This window comes from Procambarus clarkii, chromosome 27 (assembly GCF_040958095.1).
Source record: "Procambarus clarkii isolate CNS0578487 chromosome 27, FALCON_Pclarkii_2.0, whole genome shotgun sequence".
NCBI lineage: Eukaryota > Metazoa > Arthropoda > Malacostraca > Decapoda > Cambaridae > Procambarus > Procambarus clarkii.
Genome location: NC_091176.1, coordinates 6,562,847 through 6,586,125, shown reverse-complemented (window position 1 = coordinate 6,586,125; position 23,279 = coordinate 6,562,847). Strand labels below are relative to the sequence as shown.

The window sequence follows — 23,279 nt, the reverse complement described above, 5'->3', positions numbered from 1 at the left end:
CCAGCAAGAATAATAGAGGGCGGAAGGGGCCCTACTATCAAAGGTGATTTTAACAACTCGAAGGGGCTGACGGCGACGACCACGAGGGGGGTCGAGTAAACGTGTCCCACCTGGAGGACAGAATGGCCTTGGGCTTTGAGGATATGTTTAATATCCTCATGGCAATCTTTGAGGTCCTGAACACCAGTTGCAACATGGTGTGGGAGGAGAACAATGCCAACACTGGCATTTAACCAAGCATTTTTGGAGATCCGAACAAGGGTCTCTCCAATGCAGGACAAAGCGGCTAAACAAGTAGCTGCATCCTGAAAAGGAGCAGCGACAACACGCGTACTGTAACTGGTGGAGTTTAAAAGTAACAGAGGCATCTACTGAATCAACAAGGTGTTTATGGAGGGAGAAATCATCAGGAGGAGTAGAATCCAGATGGTGGAGATCAAAGTATTTAGTCCACGTAGCGGGACCAAACAAGGCGTTGTAAGTATTAGTATGGGAAGGGATCATGCGAGTGCGGCCGTGGCGGGGACAGCGTTGAGAACCCCAGAGAGCGGGTAAAAGGCCAGTAGTCACAATGAGAGAAGGAGTCGTGCCAGGGGACGAGTGGTCACACTAGGGGCTGGGAACTCGTCCCTACCACAGAGGAGGGAGGGGAGTAGTCAGGGGGTCGGGGCCCAATGCAGCGGGGGCTACAGGGGCCTGGTCTTACAACACAGCTGACTCGGGGGCTTGGTCGCCCACCCCACGAGCCTGAGAAGGAACAAAGGAAACATTATAAGCCATGAAACGAGGAAAAAAACTTTCATTCACGAATGTGCCCCCACACCCACCATGGAGCCACAATTAGAGGCAGGACACCCAACAAGAAGCTATCGTCCAATCTTGCCGGGGCCCCCCAGGGGTTTGTCGTGAGTATACGCCCCAGAAACACCACCTTAAGAAACCGTGAGTCCGTCGAGATCGGGGTCAGTGACGAAAGGAGGATTGACACTAAAAGGTTCCCCTCGCTCTCGACATCGAGTACTACAGTTTACGGGTGTAAGATTATGCCTTCTCAAACACCTGGGCGTCAAAATAGAAGAAGTCTATTTTGAATAATCAAACAGCCAAAAGGTCAGCAGGAAATGACAATTACAAAGGAGAAGAGGGGGAGGGGGGGGGGGGGAATGAAACACAAGGAAAAGGAAAAGAGTTCTGGCAAATTAGTAAAGACAGCAGCCAGAGCATAAGGTTTCAAAAGGACAGAGGACTGACCCATGGAGCATCACACTCCGGCAGCCGCCCACCAAGCCCCTCACGGCGATAACGAGTCAGAAAGGGAGGGGGTTCAGGTGCACAAGTGAGGCGTCTCTATGCCCCTTGTAATTACCTAAGTGTAATTACCTAAGTGTAGTTACAGGATGAGAGCTACGCTCGTGGTGTCCCGTCTTCCCAGCACTCTTTGTCATATAACGCTTTGAAACTACTGACGGTCTTAGCCTCCACCACCTTCTCACTTAACTTGTTCCAACCGTCTACCACTCTATTTGCGAAGGTGAATTTTTCTTATATTTCTTCGGCATCTGTGTTTAGCTAGTTTAAATCTATGACCTCTTGTTCTTGAAATTCCAGGTCTCAGGAAGTCTTCCCTGTCGATTTTATCAATTCCTGTTACTATTTTGTATGTAGTGATCATATCACCTCTTTTTTCTTCTGTCTTCTAGTTTTGGCATATTTAATGCTTCTAACCTCTCCTCGTAGCTCTTGCCCTTCAGTTCTGGGAGCCACTTAGTAGCATGTCCTTTGCACCTTTTCCAGTTTGTTGATGTGCTTCTTAAGATATGGGCACCACACAACAGCTGCATATTCTAGCTTTGGCCTAACAAAAGTCATGAACAATTTCTTTAGTATATCGCCATCCATGTATTTAAATGCAATTCTGAAGTTAGAAAGCATAGCATAGGCTCCTTGCACAATATTCTTTATGTGGTCCTCAGGTGATAGTTTTCTATCTAGAACCACTCCTAGATCTCTTTCTTTATCAGAATTCTTTAAAGATTTCTCACATAATATATAGGTTGTGTGGGGTCTATGTTCTCCTATTCCACATTCCATAACATGACATTTATTAACATCAAATTCCATTTGCCAAGTGGTGCTCCATATACTTATTTTGTCCAGGTCTTTTTGAAGGGCATGACAGTCATCTAAATTTCTTATCCTTCCTATTATCTTAGCATCATCAGCAAACATGTTCATATAATTCTGTATACCAACTGGTAGATCATTTATGTACACAATAAACATCACTGGTGCAAGAACTGAACCCTGTGGTACTCCACTTGTGACATTTCTCCATTCCGATACATTGCCTCTGATTACTGCCCTCATTTTTCTATCAGTCAGAAAATTTATCATCCATGTTAGAAGCTTACCTGTCACCCCTCCAATATTTCCCAGTTTCCAGAACAACCTCTTATGTGGAACTCTGTCGAAAGCCTTTTTTAGGTCCAGATAGATGCAGTCAACCCAACCATCTCTTTCCTGTAATATCTCTGTGGCTCGATCATAGAAACTGAGTAAATTCGATACACAGGATCTTCCAGATCGAAAACCATACTGTCTGTCTGATATTATATCATTTCTCTCTAGGTGTTCTACCCATTTAGTTTTGATTAGTTTTTCCAATACTTTCACTATTACACTTGTCAATGATATAGGTCTATAATTGAGGGGGTCTTCCCTGCTGCCACTTTTGTAGATTGGAACTATGTTAGCCTGTTTCCACCCGTCTGCTACGATTCCTGTACACAGGGATGCCTGAAAGATCAGGTGAAGTGGAATGCTGAGCTCAGATGCACATTCTCTCAGAACCCATGGTGAAACGCCATCTGGGCCAGCTGCTTTGTTCTTACCAAGCTCCTTGAGCATTTTTCCACTTCGTCTCTAGACACCTCTATGTGTTCTATGTTGTTCTCTGGAATTCTTATTGTATCTGGTTCCCTAAAGATTTCATTTTGTACAAACACACTTTGGAACTTTTCGTTTAGTGTTTCACACATTTCCTTTCATCTTCCGTGAATCTATTTCCCATTTTCAACCTCTGAATATTATCCTTTACCTGCAATTTGTTGTTTATGAATTTATAGAATAGACCTGGTTCTGTTTTACATTTGTCCGCAATCCCTTTTTCAAAATTTCTTTCTGCCTCTCTCCTCACTGCCGTGTAGTTGTTTCTCGCATCTTTGTATCGCTGGTATGTTTGGGGGTTCGGCCTCTTCCTGTATTGATTCCATTTTTGTGTCTTTCGGTCTCTAGCCCTCTCGCAATTTCTATTGAACCAATCCTGTTTCCTAGTTCTGCATCTCTGTTTTGGTATAAATTTTGTTGTGCCTTTATCATATATTTCACAAAACTTGCCATACATCTCATTCACTTCCTTGCCTAGCATCAAGTCTGTCCAATTATACTCACTAAAAAAATTTCTAAGGTCACCATAATGTCCTCTCCTGAAGTCTGGTTTTTCAACTGCTTCAACCTCCTTATTTTCTTCCAGCTTATAACGCATTGCATACTTTATTCCCAAAAAGACATGGTCACTTTTACCCAAGGGAGGAAGGTACTGAATGTCAAATATCTCTTCCTCCTTCCTGGTAAATATCAAATCTAGCATGGAGGGAACGTCCCCTTCCCTCATCCTCGTAGCTTGTTTAACATGTTGATACAAGAATGTTTCCAGGATGAGGTCTACAAATTTACAGGTCCAAAAATCTTCTGTTTTAGCTTCATATGCTTCCCAGTCTATGGATTTCAAGTTGAAGTCACCGACTATCAACAGTCGTGATCTATCGTTATCCGCTCCCGCTATAATCTCTCTCATTATTGTTATAAGACCTTCACGTTTACTATCTAGCTCCTCCTTTGACCATGTGCTGCTTGGCGGTGGACTATATGCATTTATCATCATTAGTTTATCATCCTCATAGCAGATCTCTAGTGCTATTATGTCAACTTCTTGTGGATTGGCAGTCATTATTTCCTTCACCTTTAGGTGTTCTTTTACCAGCACAGCAACGCCACCGCCTTTCCTAATTTTTCTGTCCCGTCTCCAAATTGAGTAGCCCCTTGGGAATATGACCTCATTTAAAATTACATCTTCAAGTTTTGTCTCCGTGAGTGCAACAATGTCTGGTGTCTGCAGCTGTATTACATCACTTAACTCCAGTATCTTCGATCTCACTCCATCTATGTTGGTGTATGCAATCTTCAGGAACTTGTTCCCCCTCTCCTTATTCTTCACTCCCCCTCTCTCTATTGATTTTGTTGGTTTGCCTTTATGTACCACTTTACTGGTTTGCCTACCCCTATCACTTTGTAGAAAAAAGAATTTATTTCTTCTTCATTCCTGCTCTCATTTAAATGTTTTGCCTCGGCGAGGTTCAGTTTCAGCTTCTCTCTATCTTCTTTTGAAAGATCTCGTCTTAACGACCCCCCTTTCCCATCCTCATCCCTTTGCAATTTTCTAGCATTCCTTAGTACTTCTTCCATCTGTTTGGCACCGTTTAGGGTGATCCTCAAAGGTCGATCTTTCCCTTTTACGTACCTGCCTATTCTCCTGTAGTCGCACACATTCTCTCTGTTTGTAAGACCTTCCACGAGGCCAACAATTTTATCTACTACTTTAGCTTCTTCTACAGCTCTTTCTGACCTAGATGTTATCGCCTTTTCTTTGCAGCCAAAAATGATCAGGGACTTACTCCGATCAACTGTGTTTTGCACCAACTTCGGGTTAGATGCCAATTCTTTCCTCACTTCTAGCCTAATGTTTGTTTTATCTTGGTTGCTGCAGTGTTTGACTTCCTTTACTGCTTCTTCTATTTTTTCCTTCTCCTTGGCCACTTGTGCATAAGTGAGTTGCATATCTTTCTTGCACTGTTCTATTCCCTGTGTAACTTCCTCCATCTGTGCTGACAAAAGCTGTTTCTCCTGTTGAATTTCCTTGCCTAACCTATTGTAGTCATTTATGTTTAAATTTACTTTAACTTCTTCCAAAGCTATTTTTAAGAGTTTATTTTCTTCTTCCATGGCTTTGCAATTTGTTTCCAATTGATTCTTATCCTTGCGCAAGTCTTTCACTAAACCCTCAAGACATAAAACTTTGCTATTCAAATGGTCATTACTTTCTTTCAATTTACTAATTATTTCTACATGAGAGTTCACTATAGTATCTAAATTTACCAACTTGTTATGTAGACTACTAATATCAATGCTTTCTTCATTGAATCCCTCAAAATCAAGCTCTGTTTTGTTTTTCCCCTTGCCAGTGGCCATCTTGAATGTTCTTCTCTGCACTGTAAACACTAGGGCAACTTTTTCTCATCCGATTTTTCACTTCCCTTAGCACTTTCCTGTTATCTCACCTATTTTTCAAGAGCACTATACCTTTATGTTCTCTGGGACACCACTCACTACCATCAACCTGTACTACAATACTTAGGATTGTTGAAATATGCTGGAGCTCCTCTGCTGCAAGTGTTGACCCTAGGGGTGTCACCTTTGTGTGGTGACTCGGGTTATTCTAAGAAGGCTCTTCTTCTCACACTCTCTGCAACAATTATGGTGATGCCCACCCTACGTTCTTCTGCATGTGCGCATGTATGCACAACAAATTTGAGGAAGCCATCCTCAATTTATAACGTCACGATCATTTATTTTTTTCTTTGGCGAGATGCCAGGTACACTATCTTTCCCTTATGTCTTATGCTCGTGCGTTGTGTTCCACTTCTCCTCGCCCTCTCCCTCTTTCTTAGATTTGCTACCGTTTCCAGGCTTTGGACTCCGACACCTCCACCACCACCTCTCCTGCTCATTTGCGTTCTGGCCAGAGGGTCTTCCACCTGGTTCTCCGTCTGCTGTTTCCTTCATTCCCAGTCTTCTCCGTGAGAGTGAGGATGCACTGTATATATAACATACAGTGGTACCTTGGCTTACGAGCATCCCTGGTTAGGAGTACTGTATTTCGGGTTACAGGCAGGATTTTCTTGGAAAATTTGTATCGGTATACAAGGGTTGCCTCAGGATAAGAAGGTGTTGATACGCGTACCGGCCGACCTAGCGTGTGGTGGCACGGCGATTGCTGCTCAGTTTACCAGTGCCTTGCACTCAGTGACTATCCCGCACGGCGATTGCCGCTCAGTTTACCAGTGCCTTGCACTCAGTGACTATCCCGCACGGCGATTGCCGCTCAGTTTACCAGTGCCTTGCACTCAGTGACTATCCCGCACGGCGATTGCCGCTCAGTTTGCCAGTGCCTTGCACTCAGTGACTATCCCGCCTGAATTCTTCACAAGGATTTACCGTTTACTTTAGGAGTTTTTGTTATTCGAGCATAAAATTTGTTATAATAGTATATCGCAATGGGTCCCAAGAAAGTCAGTGGTAAGGTTCAAGGCAAGAAATCGCATGTGAGGATGACAATAGAGGAAAAGCAAGAGATCATTCGGAAGCATGAAAATGGTGCACGTGTTGTTGAACTTTGTAGGCAGTACACAAATCCACGTCAATGATATGCACTATACTTGCCAAGAAAAAGGACATTATGACTGCTAAAGTGGCAAAAGGAGTATCAACAATCACGAAGCAAAGAACACAAATACTTGAGGAAGCGGAAAAGTTGTTATTAATTTTGATACACAACAAGGATTTAGCGGGTAATAGTGTTTCAGAGGCCATCATTTGTGAGAAAGCTAGGGCATTGCACGAAGACCTTCTGAAGAAAACTCCTGGAACGAGTGCAGATATGAAAGACTTTAAGGCAAGCAGGGGATGGTTTGAGAAATTTAGAAAAAGAAGCAAAATTCATAGTGTTGTGAGGCATGTGGAGGCTACCAGCTCAGACAAATCAGCAACTGAAAGATTTACTGAAGAATTTAAAGAGTTTGCAGAGGCTGAGGGATACCTACTGCAACAGGTGTTTAATTGTGATGAAACAGGACTGTTCTGGAAAAGATTGCCTAAGAGGACATACATTACCAAGGAGGAAAAATCATTGCCTGGACACAAGCCTATGAAAGATAGGTTTATGCTTGTGCTGTGTTCAAATGCAAGTGGCAGTTTGAAAATTAAACCCTTTCTAGTGTATCATTCTGAAAATCCAAGGGTTTTTAACCCATAAAGTGCAGAAAAACCAAATGTGTGTGATGTCGAGGGCTAATAATAAGGCATGGGTGACTAGGATTTTTTTTCAGAGTGGGTGAATGAAGTGGTGTGCCCTGCCATAGAAAAATATCTGCAGGAGAAACATTTGCCACTCAAGGCCCTGCTTCACTTCGACAATGCTCCTGCTCATCCTCAAGGCTTGGAAGATGAATTGTTGCACAGATACAGTAATTTTCTCACAGTAAAGTTCCTTCCTCCTAACACCACTCCTCTAATCCCATGGACCAGAAAATCATAGCGAATTTTAAGAAACTTTATGAAAGGGCACTTTTCCGGAAATGTTTTGAAGTGACTGAAGCCACATACCTCACTCTCAAAGAGTTCTGGAAACACCATTTTAACATTTGTAGTTCTTTAAAACTCGGTGACAAAGCCTGGCAAGAAGTGACTCAAAGAACCCTGATCTTTGGCTGGAGAAAATTGTGGCCTGAATGTGTGACAGAACTAGACTTTGAGGGGTTTCAGCCTGTAAATGATGTGCCTATTGTTGAGAAAATTGTTAGTCTGGGCCGGTAAATGGGCTTGGAATTGGATGGTGATGATGTAAAGGAGTTAGTGGAAGAAGACAACGAAGAACTGACCACCGAAGAACTCCAAGCCCTTCAAAAGGAACAGCAAGAAGACCCGGCTGAGGATGTTTCTCCAGTGGAGGAGGATGAGGCAGCAGCGAATGTCCCTTCCACAACCATTAAGAAGTGGTGTCAGATGTGGGAAGAGATGCAAACTTTTATTGAAAAAGACTCACCCAGAGAAAGTTGTAGTAGGTCGTTGCATTAATCTTTTCAATGACAATGTGATGCCTCACTACAGAGACATCTTGCGCAGAAGGGAAAAACAATCTTCCATGGACAGATTTGTTGTGAGAACATCGAGCAGTGAGCCACAACCAGGACCTATTGGTATGCAGGCAAAACGTGCCAGAGAATGCACCCGAGAGAGATCCTCACTGCCTGATGTTATAATGGAAGGGGACTCTCCCTTCTAAACAGTAACACCTCTTCTCCTACTTCCTCCTCACCATCTTCCATACACCTACAGCATTCATCAGCAATGGTAAGTAATAACTTTAACATAGTTTTGTAGTGTAGATTTTGATGAATTAGGTATAAAATTTTGTTTGAAGTGAGGTTTTTGGATAGTCAGGAACAGATTAATTCGTTTCCATTTATTTCTTATGGGGAAATTAGCTCCGGTTTACAAGTTTTCGGGTTACGAGCTGTCTCTAGGAATGGATTAAACTCTTAAACCGAGGTACCCCTGTATTTCTGCCTATTTTCTTGTGTCTTTGAGGAGCAATGTCCAGCTCTTCAACCAAGCCTCCCACCTGTTGGCTGTTTAGAAAGCTTTATGAACTTTGTAATTTTTCATGTTTTACAAATAAAGCAGGAATTTAATAATATACAATATTAAGCCTTATTTTTATATCATAAGGAAAATAATACTTATGCTGGGTTTGAACTTGTAATTTAACTTTATTAAAATAATTTCTATGTCTTGTGATGGTTCTGCAAACCAAAGCAATACTGTGCTTGTGATTGAACTTTATTTAGGCACTTTCTATATCCTGTGATGATTCAGCAGACCAAAGCCACATCTGGCCAAGCGTGGCAGTCAGAAGGTATGCTTCTGATGGGTGTGAGGAGAGGGAGTGCACCACTTTGCTACCCACATGCTCCAGTCTGTAAGAACACATAAGAATATTGTTATAAAGTACTATATAAACCCACTAATCGGGACTATATGGGACCTTTTGTCCCATATAGTATCCCATATATTTAATCCCTTTGCCGGATTAGCACGTTTTCCAATTTAACGTACTTTTTCACCACGGAAGTCCTAAAGTGACCATTTCCAACTATTTTTATACCACAAACAACATAATTTGAATTGCCACATATAATTATAAAATAGTCAACTAGATACCTCCACTTACCAGTTGTAGTTCGTCTTCTTGATTGATGCAACACATCTTGAAGTTAAGAATTCTTGACAATTTATGTAACCTATTCTAATACAACATTAAAATTAACACTTAAAATTCATGTACAGTTCATGAGGCAAGGTCAATTTTGACTGCCAGCTGCTGAAGCCTCACTGGTTGAAGGTTCTTGGTATGCCTGTGACACCTCACTAGTTGAAGGGCCTTTGGTTGCTTTTCTTACAAAATAAGACAAGTATAGCTTGCCTTCTGTGTTCACTGGCCTCTTTTACGATCAGCTCTTTGGTTTGCCTCAGATACTGATAAATGTTTCTAACTCCTAGATTAACACAGTTGGATGAAAAATTAATTAACATATAGGGAGCCGGTCGGCCGAGCGGACAGCACACTGGACTTGTGATCCTGTGGCCCCGGGTTCGATCCCGGGCGCCGGCGAGAAACAATGGGCAGTTTCTTTCACCCTATGCCCCTGTTACCTAGCAGTAAAATAGGTACCTGGGTGTTAGCCAGCTGTCACGGGCTGCTTCCTGGGGGTGGAGGCCTGGTCGAGGACCGGGCTGCGGGGACACTAAAAAGCCCTGAAATCATCTCAAGATAACCTCAAGAACCTCAAGATAGGCAGGTGGATCTACAATTTCCTGACCAACAGAACCCAATGTGTAATAGTCAACAAAATAAAATCCAGCCCATCAACTGTGAAGAGCTCAGTCCCCCAGGGTACTGTGCTTGCTCCAGTACTTTCTCTCATCCTCATATCGGACAGAGACAAGAACACAACCTATAGCACTGTATCATCCTTTGCAGATGACACTAGGATCTTCATGAGAGTAGGCAACATAGAGGACACGGCAAACCTCCAGTCAGATGTAGATCAGGTCTTTCTATGGGCTACGGAAAATAATATGGTGTTTAACGAAGATAAGTTCCAGCTCGTGCGCTATGGAAAAAATGAAAATATAAAAACGGGAACCACGTACAAAACTCAGGCAAATCATAACATAAAAGGAAAAGGCAATGTAAAGGATCTGGGTGTACTCATGTCGGAAGACCTTACCTTTAAAGAACACAATAAAGTAGCCGTCACAACTGCAAGAAAAATGACAAGTTGGATAACAAGAACTTTTCACACTAGAGATGCTATACCGATGATGACACTTTTCAAAACGCTTGTGCTCTCTAGAGTGGAGTACTGCTGCACAATGACAGCCCCTTTCAAAGCTGGAGAAATTGCTGACCTGGAGAGCGTGCAGATCCTTTACTGCTAGAATCCACTCAGTAAAACACCTAAACTATTGGGACCGACTAAAGAGCCTAAATCTGTACTCCCTTGAGCGCAGGCGGGAGAGATACATAATAATTTACACGTGGAAAATATTAGAGGGGCTGGTCCCAAACCTGCACACAGAAATAACATCACATGAGACCAGAAGACATGGCAGGATGTGCAGAATACCCCCGTTGAAAAGCGGAGGTGCAACAGGTACTCTGAGAGAGAACTCTATCAACATCAGAGGCCCGAGACTGTTCAACACGCTTACGCTACACATAAGGGGCATAACTGGCAATCCCCTCACAGTGTTCAAGAGAGAACTGGATAAGCACCTCCAAAGGAGGTGCTTACCTGATCTATCAGGCTGTGACTCATATGTCAGGCTGCAAGCAGCCGCGTCCAACAGCCTGGTTGATCAGTCCAGCAACCAGGAGGCCTGGTCGACGACTGGGCCGCGGGGACGCTAAGCCCCGGAAGCACCTCAAGGTAACCTCAAGGTAACATATCAACAGAAGACATGAGTAAACTGTATTTTGTTGTCTGTGGTGTTGGTTCCTCACTGCCTTCTGCATCCTCCATCTCTTCGTCGACCTCACCAGTAGTAGATTGGAAAATCTCTTCTTCGCTCATCACACCATATCCTGGGTCATTAGCATCTCTTTCAAGCCAATCAACCACATCCTTTCTAAATTTTCACCAGCATTTCTAAACATTCCATGAATTTCATCTGTAAATCCTTCAAAATTCATTTCTTCATTCTCCTCATTGCTGACCATAGACATGAGGAGTTTTTTTCCAGGAATTCTTCAAAGTTAATTCCTTTACTTCACTCTACACCTTAGCCCAGTTATAGATGGTTTCCTTGATGGAATAGTTCTTCAAATTCTCAAGAGGATTCTTTTAGCCCAGTTATCCACACCGAGTTCCATATCTTCCTCATGAGGCAAAACCACCAAAACTTCGCTGAGCATCGTTTTGGTGTTGGTGTACAACCTCTTCGTGACACAGATAACTCCTTGATCCTTAGGCTGGATGAGAGAGGTTGTATTAGGAGGAAGTGCCATACACGTTATCTTGCCATCATGTGAGGTTAACGTATCAATTCTGGGGTGGGCAGGCAGGCGCATTATCAAGCAACAGCAAAGCCCGAACTTTGCTTGGCCTCACTTTGAGTGTCTTAACTTGATGGTCACGAACTTCCTTGCAGAAGTTTCACGTCATGGTTTCACGTCAGTTTCACATCTTCCTTTCTTGGTTTCACGTCAGTTTCACGTCATGAAACCAAGACAGAAAGATCTCCTGTGTAAACCATGCATTCTTTGAGTTATAATATTTCACAGGCAGTCTGTCCAAGCAATGTTGCAAGGCTCTTGGCTTCTTTGATTTGCCAACAATTGCAAACATGATTCTGTCTGTGCCGTTGGTATTGGCACACATCGTGGCAGACAGCCTGTCCTTGTTAACCTTACGGCCTGGCACACAACCCTCACTCCTCATAGCTAGAGTTTTTTCTGGTAAACTCCTCCAATACAGTCCAGTTTTATCAGCATTATTAATTTTATAAGAATATAAATTATTTGACAAAATGCATGTTCCTAATTTATGTTTAACCCTCAAACTGCGAGGGGTCCAAATGGCTTCAACACCCACAGGTGCAACAAAAAAAAATCAATTTTTTTTTTCTTTTTAATCTCTTTATTTGTGTTCCCTGAGCATGGGAAAAATAATAAAAAAATTTAATTGTACTTACCAACGCTGTAAATGAGCCAAGAAGATTGGTGCTGACATCACGCCTCATCTTCGCTGGACCTCTGTGCACCCGGAGTGAGTCAGGCGCAACAGAGGAGCCAGAGTTGCCGCGAATTTATTTTCACGGTATTATTTACAGTATCTATGGCGTATTTTACACCCATTTTTTTCACTGGTGTGGTTCAATATGTTCTCACTTGACGATTTGTTATCATAGAACTGTTATAAATGTATATTATATCCACATATTAGTGTCACAAGTATTTGCACAAAAATGTCTTATTTTCAATAAAATATACTATTTCATATGATTCATTTTCCATATTTACACCCACTTATTCTGTATTTACATGTTTTTGCACCAGTCTTGAACATCAAGACTGACATACTCGTCAAAACATTTGACATAGCACAGGGGGACTTGACACGCTGTGCACCAAGTCATCACCATTTTTCGTTTCTGTTGCCTCTTGGTTGTTGTCTTGCATAAATGCACTCACGCTGGCCAACAGCACGCTTTGCAGTTGGTGGTAAATACCTGAAATTGTGTGTGACAAAGACATCCTTGAAAGCGAGCCTGGGTGTTGGAGCATGGTGCAATACCGGGTTCAGAATAGGCCTCTGTATGCCAGGAATTACTTTGCCAAATTTCTCTAGTAATTGTGTCACTACAGTAAAACGCATGGCTAGGCCAGATGCTGCTGACGCGACAAAATGTTGCTTGACAACACCACACACTCCACTAGCACCAAAACTATTTTCCAATTCTAAGTCACTAAAACCGGAAAATGATTCACCTTCCTCAGACTCATCGAACAAAACATCAATATCCTGCAAGGTAGCACATGAACTGTGGGGTCTGGCATGGAGTCGAGTGAGGGCGAGGAGGCATGGGCGAGATGCTAGGCCTAGCCCTGGTGGAACCAGCATGTTCAAACTCGATGTCGGTCGTATCCACCTCTGAGGGCTGTGTGTAGTCATGATCAAAGTCAGAGTCGTCAATATCAGATTCATCGCCATCCAGGAGCAAATTCTTATTAATTTCGTCCTTGGTCAGAGGTCGCGAGGAACGCCTCGTTGAGCGGGGTCGGTTGTTGGAACTTGATGCGCTTGCCATGGTGTCCGCCGGGTAACTGAGGCCCCTACACAATGGCGGCCTACGCAGGCAACCCGTTCTCGCAAATTCGTAAAGTCAATATTGACTTATTAACTACGTGCATAGGTGATATACTAAACATAATAGATACCCTTAAAAAGATTCATAGAAAACACCGACCTTACCTAACCTTGTTAGTATCTTAAGATAAGCATCTTATTGCTTCGTAATTACAATTATTACTTAACCTGTACCTATTATAGGTTAGGTAATAATTGTAATTACGAAGCAATAAGATGCTTATCTTAACATAATAAGTAGGTTAGGTAAGGTAGGTGTTTTCTATGAATCTTTTTAAGGGTATCTATTATGTTTTGTATGTCACCTATGCACATATTTAATAAGTCAATATTGACTTATTAAATTTGCGAGAACGGGTTGACGCAGGATATTTTTCCCAGGTGGCGTTTGTTTATGGCCAGGTGCGGCCCGCCGATGACTACCCCTATCTCACGCAGGGCATTTAAATTATACAGCTAGACACGAAATCATCTATTAATGTATTCCGCGGTTTCGGTTTTGTTACTGAAATCATCTATTAATGTATTGCACGGTTTAAGGGGTTAAATGGTTCTACACTGCTTGTATCTGTACTCAATTTTTCACCAACAATTTTCCTCTTCACAATATTGTGCATTACTTTGAACCTTGCAACCCACCCTTCACTTGCTTGGAAATCCATTATTTCAAGGCTTGCTGCAAACCTCCTTGCAGCATTTCTTATTTCTGGGCTGTGAATTGTCACGCCAGCTGTGTGGTGCTGAGCAAACCACTTATACACAGCTACATCCAACTGTACATGCTTTGAAGGATTCAGAGTTCTTCTACCGCACCCTCTGCTAGTGCTTGCACCTTCACTCTCACTGGTTAGAGTGAATCCACAACTAGTGGTTGAAATGTATTTCAGGTATTGCTCGTTTTGTTTCCTTATATCAAAAGCAGTACTAGTGCCTATATTAAAGTCCTTGGCAACTCTCGAAGTCAACCGGCCACTTGCACAAAGTTGTATAACATGCAACTTGGCTTTAACCCTCAAACCGCTAGGGGTCCAAATGGCTTCAACACCCACAGGCGCAACAAAAAAAAAAATCCAAAAAATTCTTTCGTCTTATAAGTGTTCATTTTTGTTCCCTGATCATGGAAAAAATAACAAAAAATCATAGGTGGTATATTTTAGCTGCAATAGGGTAGGGAAGTCTGGCAAAAAAAGGGGCATTGACAGAGCCTTCGCCAGACGAGGTCTACTCCGCTCGAGCTGTCAGGCGGCAGTTGCCACAAATATATTATTACCTAATTATTTCAATATCTCTGATTTTTTCTTAGTTTTTTGTAGTAATATTATTCAATATTGTGTATTGTGATATATTTATATAATAAAATGTGTGAACCATCGCTGTACTTAAAATTATGGTGTGCATATTAGTGATTCAATTATTATGTTCATAAAACAATAAACAAATAGTTTTGCTGTTATTATACTATATACACTGGTTATATATAAGTATCTGCATGTTTTGCTCACCATAATGAACCACTAAGTTGGTATTGTCCAATACAGTTGGACGATGAAAGTAACATATACAATATATGTTACTTTCAGCAATGTCCCAAAAATATTTTATCTGTGGAGAGCCCCTTCGACTCCTCTTAGCTATACCGGGCTGATGTGTATATATAAGACCATGGCAACAGTCAATCGAAGGATAGACTGTTGCCCTCAAAAGAGGCATGAGGAGCAATGGCCTAAAGACACCCCTGTGTAAACGGAAGCAGTCTTTGTCTGCCATCTACCAGATCAAATAAATACTGCTGATCAAATAAATTGCAAACCAAACGCCAAACTAGCAACAGAACTCCCTAATCAGAACTAAGGAAACAAATATGACCTCACCACAAACGCCTTGCATCCATCTGCACAACCCCTCCCTCCCCAGGAGGGGGACGGGGGCTCTCAGACCTCCACGCCAGCAACTCTCCTCAGTTCAAGAGGCTGTTGCGCTGGTGATGGTCGATCACTCTGGCTCCACTCTTTGCGCAGTGCTGCAGTGTGGTGTTATTGCTCTGTTTTGGTGGTGTGTGAGCCAGAAGTAATACAAGATTACTGGAGCTGCATGCACCTAGGGCCGCCTTCCCTAGGTGTTCTGTAAGTATTGCCTTTGCGGCTTCAGGGTTATCTTCCATGAGCCATTCAGGAGCAGCTACCTCCGTGTGGTTCTGTCGCTGCTCGATGATTGCCTGCCCTTGGGGGTTCAGCTGGGGTGGTTTTTACTCCTGTTTGCCCTTGGGTTAGGAGGTAGTTTCGTCGCTGGCTGGGACGCGAGGTACTGTGCAGCTGTCTGATATATGCATAGCGACCGGTTCTGTTCTCCTGGAGACGTTGTGCTTTTGCGGGGTTTTTGTTTTGTTTTGCCTGGAGGGGGGTCTGCCAGATGTGGTGGTAGGACCACTGGTAGGTTTTTGGTGGCCCTCCACTAGGTCCTTGTGCTTGCACACATTGCATGGGGTTCAGCTTTTAGATTGTTTGCTTGGTAGCTCTGGGATAACCAGTTAGCAGTACCACGCCTGGGCTATCCATAGCAGTCAGCCTAAGGGCCCTGGAAACCCCCATTGGTGCTCAGTGATCCAATGTAGGAGACCTCTGAGTTTCACCTCGCCTTGTGCAAGTTTGAAGGTTGCTCTGTCCCCCTGTTTTGGGGTGACACTCACCGTCTGCCTCTGCCTTGCTGCTTGTTGGGGTCAGTGACACCTATGACCCAGAGTCCTGCGAGTGGTGTTCTTTGCTTGTACTCCATTCACCCAGTCCACTAGACTGATATTTGGGTGCAGGCAGCTTTAGCATTGCATGCAAGGTTTAAGTTGCAGCAACGTGCGAGGTTGGTTGCCTTTCCAGATGCCTTGCAGCTGCTCCGCTGAATAATACTGGTAGTGAGACTCGGGTGGCATTTGGGGATTGCCCCTTCCGGATCGGCGGCGGAGGCATTCGAGTCTGGTCCTCCTTCCAGAGCTTTTGGGCCACGCCAGTGGGCCCCCTTCATCCCTGCATTTCCGGTGGACTCTGCTTTTTCTCCAAAGGCAGAGGGTTTGGAGGACGGCTCGGCTCCGGGTCCTGACGTAGAGGATTCCGGGGCTGGGGAGGAGTTGACTTGGGGGGGGGGGGGGCTGAGCCCTACTTGTCCCTGCTTGGGTGTTTGGTGCCCTCGGTGCAGGGCTTGTTGTTACAGGGGGGAGGGGTTTTCCTTTCCCCCTCCCTGTATGATTCTGTTATGAGTTCGACTCCTCCCTGGGTTCGGGTTCGAGTTCTACTTGGGTTCTTCGGTTCCCTCCTTCTGGAGGTTTTTGGCTTCCCGCATCCCACCGAGGAAGGTGTGGGAGGCTCCTTGCGACTTACCTCCTGCGAGACCTGGATTACATCTCGATAATGAAGCCTTCTTTTGGAGTTTGACTCCTCTCTTTCTTTATTGGGTGCGTTACAAGGTGCCGGAGTCTTCCTGGCTAGTAGACTGCCTTTTCTTCTTAGGGGGGCTTGGCATTCGTCCTGTCGGAATGCGCACTTGAATGGCGAGAGTTGCCTATGGTCGTTCAGGTTTTCCTGGGGGAGTGAGTTGGAGCATCTCAAGGTGTGCTAGTTCACTCCTATCCTTCCTTATGATGTTGGCCAGGTGCGGCTTCACATGCAGGTTCCCTCCCTTTCGACATCCCTGGTGTGCTCGTGGGTACTTGGCTTCAGTCTTGCTCTTCTTTTCCCTGCTGGAGCTGTCTTTGGACTGTCTTGTGCTGGGTGTGGAGGAGTTGGGTTCTGGGCCAGGGTCCGGTGTGCTTGCTTTAGCAGCTTAGGCGCCGGATGCTCGTCCAAATTTTTGGAATCGTCTTGGGCCCTGGCTCTTAGATTTTCATCACCTTTTTTCCATTGGTGTTTGGAGAGTCTGAGGTGGTGCTTTTTCTGCAGGCGACTTCTAGTTGACGGCCTTTGTTGGACTTGTAGGTTCTCCGGGGGGGGGCGGAGGGCCGTAGGTTCTCCGGGGGGGAGGGCCATAGAGGTCCTGCCTGGAAGGGTCGTGCTAGGTCTCAGGGTTCCTTCGGTTGTCGTAAGCCAGTAGTGCCAGATTCAGGGCCGGCACCTCCTCTGGAGCCATTGGCGTTCTGGTCGGCGCAGTGATCACTCTTAGCATCAGTTGGACTCTTGTAGGGGTCGTCAGCCGTTTCACGGGATGCCCGTTGACGGGGCGATTGGGGGGGGAGGTTCGTGCTGTTTCCTCTCACCTGTCCCACGATTTGTAGGCATTTTGGGTTGTTTCCTCCGACCTGTGGTGGCGTTGGGTCGCTCCTCCTCCTTCAGGGGGATCGGGGCTGGCAGGGCAGGTCTCTTCTCCTGTGCTCTGTCCGGGGGTGGGTTCGCTTGGGTGTGGTCGAAATGACAATGTCCCTCAGGTGGGTTTCCACCAGTTTTCAGTTCCGAAACGGGACTGTGTGGATCTGTGATTCATACTGGACTTGTCTAGTCTGAATCCTAGGGACTATCCCCTCCTTTCAGATGACCACTCTGTCTCAGGTCCGGCTGCTTTTGGCGCTGAGTGCCTGGATGGTGTCTCTAGACCTCCGGGATGCGTATTGGTTTTATAATTTTATTGTATGCGTCCCAATTCATCCGGGGTTCAGTGACTGCCTCGGTTTTGTTGTGGGGCAACAAGCTTACCGCTTTCATTGCCTTCCATTCGGCTTGAATCTGGCACCTCGAGTGTTCACACGCCTTACTGGGTTGTGGTGACCAGTTTGCTTCTGTTAGGGGGTTCAGGTTTTGGCTTATCTCGACAACTGGCTAGTGTGGGTTCCCAGCCAGTCCGTGTGTCTGCTCGCCAGGGATATGGTTCTTTTCCAGCTTGCCGGATTCGGGTTTATGGTAGAACTGGAGGAAGTCCCTTTTGGTTCTCTCTCTGGCTGGGTCTGGTGTGGGACTCTCAGACTACTTCCTTGTCTCTCCCTCCTGTGATGCTGTTGCAGCTGCGGTCCTGCCTCCGACTGTTTTTGGAGGGCACCCGGGTCACACGTCAGTTGTTTGAGCGGCTGTGCGGGAGCCTGTACGGCGTCTGTGTAGAGTAGTGGCAGGAAAGATTATTTTGGAGGATGACCAATCAATGGGATGATTAGAATCCCTCACATGGCAGAAGAGAGCATTGTTAGTGTCTGCAGACTTAACACTTCTCTTGTGTTCTTTAAGTCTGTCATTCAGTGTACGGCCAGTTTCATGTGAGGGATTCTAATCATCCCATTGATTGGTCATCCTCCAAAATAATCTTTCCTGCCACTACTCTACACAGACGCCATCTTGTGGAATCGGCTCTGATACACAATGTACCCAACATGAACTTGAGTCCTGGCTTTGTTGCTTTGGACTCTTCCCTTTCACAGTATATACTCAAATGCTCTAATCTTTCTAACAAACGTGACTTAACCTAAGCTTACCCCTTCCATTTATCTTTCTTTCTCTTTCCTTTTCTTTCTCTCTTCTCCCCTTTTTCTGTTCATTTTCTTCTCCTACGCTCCCTTGCTATCCTCTTCTTATTCCTATTACTATCTCCTTCTCATTCGGTGGTTATATTGGGAGCTGCCTCGTATGGGCCAATAGGCCTTCTGCAGTTCTCATTATTACTACTATCCCCTACACCTTACTTTCCTCCTCAGCTCTCTCTTGCCTATTTATTGCGTGTCTCTACCTCCTATTCACAATCGACTTGAGAATGGTCCAGGACGGACCGAAACGTCGTCGTCCCTTCAACTTTTAGTGTGTGGTCAGGTCAACATACTTCAGCCACGCTATTGTGACTCATCGCCTGCATAGATTTCATTGTGATTCCAGATGATGAATGTAAACAAATAAACCTCTGCAAGAACAGTATATTAGTGTGGCACAGTTAGATGAATGAGTGGAAGTGCTAGACATTCCAGTAGTGACAACAACAGTGAAGATGGTGGCTGTCTGGCTGCATGTTACTTACTTCTTGGTAAGAGTAGTTTGAACAAGATTCCAGCAGTACACGTACCCATCCTCCGAGCCTGACATCACATGGGTATCGGAGGAAGTAAAACAACTTTCCACCTGTAAGGGCAACATGATCACTGGCTATGAGAGAATTTTACATATCATTTCAGTTTATGTAAAAAAAAAAAAACAGCGTTTAATGTAATGAAACGCCATTTTCTGGGTGAGCCCCGGAGGCTCCCTGGAGCTTATTGGGCTAATGTACTTTATATTAGACCAGGATATCAACTATGGAGTTCAGACCTACCAAGGACCAGCGCCAGAACCTTGCCTCTTCAGAGAGGTTTCAGGGAGCAATGGCCCTGGAAAACCCCATTGTGGTTGGGGTTTTCCTTATCTGCCATCGACCGGGGTACGGCACCCAGAAAGGTAGGCATAACAAAACAAACCACACATAGTAAGAAACTAAAACAAAAAACTGATCAGAGAGGTAGAAACTTCCTACAATCCCAAGGAAACGAGCAAACAAGCAAACATCACACTTTACTGCCGCGCCGATCGTCCGCGCAGCCCTCTCCTCGCCGAGAGTGGGAGGGGGGAGCCCCGGACCTCACCGCGCTGGTTGCCTAGCACCAGTTCAGAAGCTAAGCTTCAACCAACATGAAAAAAACACCGACCGGTGGGAGGGAGAGTTTGCCAGGGAGCTTCCGGGGCTCACCCAGAAAATGCCGTTTCATTACATTCAACGCTGGTTTTCTGTGGGGAGCCTCTACGGCTCCCTGGAGCTACATACCCAAAGAGAAGGAAAATGGGGACTTACCCGGGAGATGGCCACCACAAACTCCTCAACACGAAGTCGAGACAACTGGCTGCAACCTGCAACCCAAAGCAACACAAGAACGCCCAGGAGCAGGCACGTTCACCAAATAATGGGCGGCCAGGACCCTGTTCGGTCTCCAAAATCCACACGCACGAATATGACCCCAAGACATGTAACTGAAAACGGCAGTCAAAGCTGCAAATTTCCGAAGGTCATGGGCGCGAGGATAGACAGCAGGCTGGCTAGACTAAATAACCCTGTGGACAACCTGTTCGCAACCTGGTTTCCCTTGTTCCCTGTTCCCGAGCCCTTGATGGAACAGGGAACAAGGGAAACTGGATCAACCCAAAGCACATCCTCAGCCACCCCAGCCGAGGCGTGCAGGTAACGGCGAAGAGCCGCAACCAGGCACAACACATGATGCACCCCCGGCCGAAGCAATCAAGCATCAACGACTCAAAGGCCCCTCCGGAAAGCAGCTGTCTCATTCTTCACCAGAAAAGACGGAGAAGGCTGCAAATATACAAACCTACCCCCAGGACCAAAAAAGCAGAAACCCCTGTGCCGGAGGAGAGCATGAAGCTCCCCTACTCGACCCCCAGAGGCCAATGTCAACAAATACAGGGCCTTGGAAAAACAATCTTGGACCGAAGGGGTCACCACAAACTGAGGAGAGGAAAGATAAGAGAGCACCCTGTCCAAGGACCAGGACGGCTCAGGCGGTGCATGAGCAGGTCGGAGGTGAAACATTGCACGTAAAAGCTTACAGAACTGGGTGGATGTGACATCCACCCCGAACGCGAGCTGGATCGGCTCCGCCAGCGCCGCACAATACGAGACGACAGTATTAGGCATCAAATGACGGTCCTGAAAAAGCCAAGAAACCCAATCCGAAAGAGAAGACAACTTACGAAGAGCAAGAAAATGGCGAAAAGAACGGCAGGAAACTTCATACTGTCGCCGAGACGAAGCTCTCAGGTGGGACACCATCAATGAAGCCACTTGATCACCATAGAAATGATGATACACCTGGTGGGAGGGGGTGGCTGGCTAGCAGGTGGGAGAGGGTGGCTGGCTAGCAGGTGGGAGGGGGTGGCTAGCTAGCAGACAGGTTAGCTGGCTATCAGGCTTGTTGGATAGCAGGTGGGCTGGCTAGCAGCCAGGCAGGCTGGCTGGCTACCAGGCTTACTGGCAAGCAGGCAGGCGAGCAGGCTGGCTGGCTGGCTAGCAGACAGATTAGCTGGCTAGCAGGCGGGCAGGCTGGCTGGCTGGCTGGCTGGCTGGCTGGCTGGCAGGCTGGCTAGCAGGTTGGTGGACTGGCTGGCAGGCTGGCTGGCTAGCAGACAGGTCGGCTGGCTAGCAACCAGGCTGTCAGGCTTGCGGGCCGGCTGGCTGGCTGGCTGGCTGGCTGGCTGGCTGGCTGGCTGGCTGGCTGGCCGGCCGGCTGGCTGGCCGGCTGGCTGGCTGGCTGGCTGGCCGGCTGGCTGGCTGGCTGACTGGCCGGCTGGCTGGCAGGTTGGCCGGCTAGCAGGCGTTCGGGCGGGCTGGCTGGCTGGCTGGCTGGCTGGCTGGCTGGCTGGCTGGCTGGCTGACTGACTGACTGACTGGCTGGCTGGCTGGCTGGTTAATTGACTGACTGGCTGGCTGGCTGGTTAATTGACTGACTGGCTGGCTGGTGGGTGGGCTGGCTAGCAGGTGGGCTACTGCTATTTCTCCCTTCCCAAGGGTCTTGCTCTTACATAATTCCCTTTCCCAGGGTGACAAAGGGGGAAAATCAAAATTCATGTAAATTTGAAGAATTTACGTAAATTTTTCTTAATAACTTCTGAAATAAATATATAAAATCCAAGTGGAGCTACTAGCCAGCTAAATGAAAACAACACTGTATCCCATAACTCAGACACAGGGTGTCTCTCTTACAAAATGACATATGAAAAACAAAAACCTGTTTATAAATACCTTATATTCTTTACTGGTGTGGCCAGTATACTGAGAGAGAAGTTCTCCAGTTTCTCGATCCATGAGACGTATAGAAGAGCCCATAGTTGAGGAGAGAACACACTGGCCATCGCCACTAAATGATGCACATGTCACACTTTCTGGCATATAAAGTATACAAAAATCAGTGTTGAATGTAATGAAACACCAGTTTCTGGGTAAGCCCTGGAAGCTCCCTGAAGCTATCGTCACTGCGAAAGTGCCATACTACCTAGTGTCATTAGTTGCAGAGTTCTTTGCCTACTGGGGACCACCATCCGGAACCTGGCCCCCCCTCACAGGGGCACAGAGAGCGATAGCCTATGATCACTTTACATTTAAAGGATATCATCTTTGCCATCACTAGGGAAGGCATCCAGAAAGATAGGTGAATCAAAACAAACCACTGCCTGGTTAAAAAAAATGCAACCAAAGCCCCCAAGCCGTGGTTGGAAGCATTCTATGTCTGCCATCGACCGAGTCAGGTACCCAGAAAGGTAAGCATCCCAAAACAAACCCCTATTCTGGTGAAAATATTGCTACGAAAAGCCAAACAAGTAGATAGAACTCCCCTAAAAGAAATGAGCAAACGAGTATGACATCACACATCGCTGCACCGCTGTCTTCACAGCTCCCCCTCCACAGAAGGGAAAGGAGGTACTCCCAGACCCTCCACGCCGGCCATCCACCTGTCAGTTCTGAGGCTGGATGTCGAAACATGCGAAAAAATGCCGACTGGAGGAAGGGAGGGAGGGATGCCGGGAAGCCTCCAGCTCTCACCCAGAAAATAGTGTTTCATTACATTCAATGCTGGTTTTCTTGGGCGGGGAACCCCTTCGGCTCCCCAAAGCTAACTACCTACAGAGAAAAACATAGCGACTTACTCGGGAGGTGGTCGCTGCTCACTCCTGAACTCGAAGTCAAGACAACTGGCTGTAACCGCCGACCCAAAGCGACACAGGCCCTCCCTCCATCTCTCCCTCCCTCCCTCCTTCCATCCCTCCCTCCCTCCTTCCATCCCTCCCTTCAGCCCTCCCTCCATCCTTCCATCCATCTCCATTCTCTCCCTCACTGCCTGCCTACCTACCTCCTAAGCTCTGCCTGCCTGCCTCCTTCCCTGCCTCTCCCTCCCTGCCTACCTCCCAGCCTCTTCCTGCCTGCCTGCCTACATTTCAGCCTCTCCATCCCTACCTGCTT

The 23,279-nt window shown here is 45.9% G+C and overlaps 1 protein-coding gene across 1 annotated transcript; it reads right to left on the bottom strand.

Moving 5' to 3' along the window:
• Positions 1–8,642: 8,642 nt before the first annotated feature.
• On the bottom strand, positions 8,643–22,240 carry LOC123762728 (WD repeat domain-containing protein 83). Its single transcript, XM_069332300.1, has 3 exons — positions 22,065–22,240; positions 19,302–19,402; positions 8,643–8,873 (listed from the first exon to the last, which is right to left on the bottom strand). The coding sequence occupies exons 1-3, from the start codon at positions 22,209–22,211 to the stop codon at positions 8,741–8,743; spliced, it is 381 nt and encodes a 126-aa protein (XP_069188401.1). The 5' UTR covers positions 22,212–22,240; the 3' UTR covers positions 8,643–8,740.
• Between the last annotated feature and the right edge of the window lie 1,039 nt (positions 22,241–23,279).

Excerpts from the sequence above, each read along its gene's own strand:
- LOC123762728 (XM_069332300.1), bottom strand. The coding sequence starts at position 22,211 with ATGCCAGAAAGTGTGACATGTGCATCATTTAGTGGCGATGGCCAGTGT. Across the intron at positions 19,403-22,064 it reads ACACCAGTAAAGAATATAAG|GTGGAAAGTTGTTTTACTTC; the intron begins GTATTTATAAAC and ends TTGCCCTTACAG. Across the intron at positions 8,874-19,301 it reads CAAACTACTCTTACCAAGAA|ACTGGAGCATGTGGGTAGCA; the intron begins GTAAGTAACATG and ends GTGTTCTTACAG.